The 3,980-nt window shown below is 41.4% G+C and overlaps 1 protein-coding gene across 3 annotated transcripts in view; it reads right to left on the bottom strand.

The window, feature by feature from the left end:
* The window catches only part of Ppp4r1 (protein phosphatase 4 regulatory subunit 1), a 54,497-nt gene that overhangs the window by 28,442 nt on the left and 22,075 nt on the right, over window positions 1-3,980 (bottom strand). For all 3 annotated transcript variants that reach the window (XM_029531186.1, XM_021217940.1, XM_021217941.1), the window contains exons 5-7: window positions 3,270-3,412; window positions 2,557-2,703; window positions 176-283 (exon numbers count right to left, since the gene is read on the bottom strand). In XM_029531186.1, coding sequence (XP_029387046.1) covers window positions 176-283; window positions 2,557-2,703; window positions 3,270-3,412 — 398 coding nt within the window. The remainder of the gene's footprint in view (window positions 1-175; window positions 284-2,556; window positions 2,704-3,269; window positions 3,413-3,980) is intronic.

The raw sequence follows: 3,980 nt of genomic DNA, 5'->3' as shown, positions 1-3,980 counted from the left end.
AACCATCCTTAACAAGATCTGACTCCCTCTTCTGGAGTGTCTGAAGACAGCTACAGTGTACTTACATATAATAAATAAATAAATCTTAAAAAAAAAATTAACAAAACATTACATTCCACACACCAGAGCACCATGCATTCTTAAACTCGGAAACCCAGAGTGGATGCAGACTTACCTTCCGGACATGAAACATTCGACAGTCGCAGCACATCTCGCAAAACCTGGGGAGGATGAGACGCTCGGTAATGTCCTTCCCAACCATGGGGGCCATCTTGCACATTATCTGAAACAAGTAAGAAAAATTCATATTGAAAACATCTAAGGCCTTTTTAAGTTAAATTTAATAATTTAAAGAAGTACATATTAATCAATATATAGCAAATGTACTAAATCTAGGGGAAAATGATATTCCTATCATTAGTTAATAACCTAATCATTTTGCCAATAACTTTGAAAGAGAAAAATAGGAAAAAGAGAAAAAAAGAAAATTCCACCTTTAAACTTAGCACTTGAGAAGTAGAAGCAGGCAGGCTATAAGTTCAAGGCCAGCCTGGTCTATAATCAGTTCCAGAAGAGCCAGGGCCCTGTCTGAAAATGCCCAGCAGCAGCAGCAGCAGCAGCAAAGGGAGTGCCTGTTCAAAAGGCAAGACTGCGTGTCTGAGGAGATGCCTGCTCAGGGCACTTGTGTCTCTGAGGAGAAGCTTCACAGAAGCCATGTCAGCTTTCGTGTCAATGGGAGAGTCATGTTTGCCTTTGCACAGACACAGTCCCAATACATACTTGTTCCAGCTAACCAACAACAAAGTAAGAGTTTCCTTCCCTAACAATTAGCTCCAGTCCATCCCCATACGTAATACACAGGGAAATCTGTTGCCTGCTGTCAGCATTTCCCAGACACATCTATTCCCAGACTGTGTAAGACACACCGATGGTAAAGAGACTCTTGGCTATGTACGGCATACAGAGAAAGCTCCAACAGATCGAATAAAGAACCTACCAGGATAAGTATATTTAAGAAAGCTGCAGGTATCTACATAAGGACAAAAAAGGCTTATATTTCTATAAATTAACAATGAACTGGAGGGCTTTAAAAATACATCATTTATAATGTTAAAATGTAAAATCTAACAAAAAGTAAATCTTTCTGTTCAAAGCTACAAAACATAATTGTGTAATCAAATCCGTTAGTAAATCCCTTCAAGGTGCATCATGCTCACAGGCAGTCAGGCTGGCAAATCTCCTCAGGCCAATCTGCAGGTCAGCGAGTCCTACCTCAATCCTACATTGTTGGGCAGGCAGGGTAATAATACCTGCAGCTCCTACAATCCCACAGACAGCTTGGTGCTTCAGAGAGTCAAGGCTGAAGCTCTGTCTAATCAGGGTACCATATTACAACTAATGGTTTCCTAAAACAATCATAAACCATATATGGGGAATGATAGATAAGCTTTGTTTCGATCCTGAACATTATAGTTATGTTTTTAGGCTAGGCTCCCCTTAATATAACCAACAGTTTTAGCAAAACCAATTTTCTTTATTGAGGAATTTCTGAAATGAACCCTGATGGTTTGGGGCTAGGTAGACTGTAGGTCTTTGTGATGGTTTGTATACACTCGGCCCAGGGAGTGGCACTATTAGGAGGTGTGGCCTTTTTGGAGTAGGTATGTCACTGTGGATGTTAGCTTAAGACATCATCCTAGCTGCCTGGAAGTCAGTATTCTGCTAGCATCCTTCAGATGAAAATGTAGAACTCTCAGCTCCTCCTGCACCATGCCTGCCTGGATGCTGCCATGCTCCCACATAGATGATAATGGATTGAACCTCTGAACCTGTAAGTCAGCCCCAATTAAATGTTGTCTTTATAAGACTTGCCTTGAAGCCGGGTGTGGTGGCATATGCCTTTAATCCCAGCACTTGGGAGGCAGAGGCAGGCGGATTTCTGAGTTCGAGGCCAGCCTGGTCTACAAAGTGAGTTTCAGGACAGCCAGGGCTATACAGAGAAACCTTGTCTCGAGAAAAAAAAAAAGAAAAAGAAAAAGAAAAAGAAAAAAAGAAAAAGAAAAAGAAAAAGAAAAAGAAAAAGAAAAAGAAAAAACAAAACACAAAATAAGACTTGCCTTGGTCATGGTGTCTGTCACAGCAGTAAAACCCTAACTAAGACAGTTGTGATTGTATCAAATGCCACTGAACACTATACTTTAAATGGCTAATTTTATGAATTTCACAACAATGAAAACTGTTGAGAAAAAAAAGCATCTAAATTTTTGTTAATTGGTATCTACTATGTAAGAAATAATGAAAAGGGAATTTTCAAGAGACAGAAAACTATATGAGCATCACTGTTCTCATGGATAACCTGGAATCACTCGCAATTTCTGTTGTTTTTTATATCAACAGAAGATCAGTGTTAAAGGTATAAAGAGCTAATGCTCCGTATCCAGTCAGGTTTATTTAGTACTTTTCTATCCCCCACCCCCACCCCCGTCTCAGCTCGGGAAGCAAGGATGGGGGTGACAGAACACACCAGCACACTCTCAAGGCGGGTGACAGACTTACAGCCACAGCCTCTGTCTTCACATCATCATTGCTGTCTGGGGCAGTCAGGTCTATGAGGACAGGGCACACCTTCGTCTCCACATCGAATCGCTCAATCAGCTCCTGCTCCAGCAGAGCCAGCAAAGCTGCCTGACTGGTTTTCCTCACCTACCAAGAAAAACACCACAGTATAAAAAACTACAAATACATAAAATTCTACAATAACCAGGTGATGGCAGTGCATGGCTTTAATCCTAAGGCTTGGGAGGCAGAGGTGGGTGGATCTCTGAATCTGAGGCCAGCGTGGTCTAGTGAGTTCCAGGACGGCCAGCGACACAGAGAAAGCTCCTTTTCGAAAAACCAAAACCAAACAAATTGTAAAGACAACATCGAATTTGCAGATGGGAAAACTTTACTAATGTGGGACCTGTACCTTGCAAAACCTAGCAGGTATTAATGGGTACTCCCTTCAGTTCTTACAGAGACAGGCAGAGCCTCACAGAGGGTACTGGGAAGACTGTTAAGCGGGCACCCTTTATAACAGGATCGAGGGGTCTAATAAATTTGTTAGACTCTCCACACACCTTAATCTAAGATAAGAAGTCACTTCTGGAAAATACAACAATGAAGTTAGACCCAAAAAAAAAAACATTCAAATTCTATCACTTGGGTTGGGCCATTCTACATGTACTATGTATAAAAGTCCTTTAAGAACAAGTAAATGAAACTCTTACCTGGTTATTCTGGTCTGCAAGGTATCTAACCACAATTGGTAGTAAGTACTTGGAAAAAGCATATGGTATAGAAGGCCGGTTCTCTTGACAAAATAGTGCAATGTGTGGCACCTGTTCCATCAGCTCCGCTCTCACAGTTGGTTCTAGAAAAACAGCAGCAACGTGAACAAGCCCATCCTCCCACCCAGACAGCTGCCTACCTTCATCTGGGTTCCAGGCTACTTAAACACCAGCATGGTAAGACTCACAGTGTTCTCTAACCCAGCACTTCTTTCCCTAAATGAGAGAAGGAAGTCACTCCCAACCTACATGCATCCTAGCCCAGTACGCACTGAGTTAAGAACTTCTTCTGGCATTCCTACAAAGTCTGTGGCCGGAGAGTATTATAAATGAGAACAACACTACAGGAGGCTAACATCTGCAGACTCCATGATGTAAGAACCACCTAGGAAAAGTTGTAAGGCTAGTGGCTCCTCCTCCCAATATAATCTCTGAAAGATAATAACTAGACTTAAAACAACTAATTTCCCTTTATAAAAACATTAAAGATAACAGGTACCACATTAGTTAAAAGGTAAAACAGCATAGGCAACAATAAGTATTAACAGTTAAATATATTCATGCTACTGCTAAAGGGATAGAAGAAAAGAATTCGAACTGGGCAGTGGTGGCACACGCCTTTAATCCCAGCACTTGGGAGGCAGAGGCAGG

This window comes from Mus pahari, chromosome 18 (assembly GCF_900095145.1).
Source record: "Mus pahari chromosome 18, PAHARI_EIJ_v1.1, whole genome shotgun sequence".
Lineage (NCBI taxonomy): Eukaryota > Metazoa > Chordata > Mammalia > Rodentia > Muridae > Mus > Mus pahari.
Note: the sequence above shows the minus strand (reverse complement) of the source record. Positions and strands in the feature narration are given on the sequence as shown.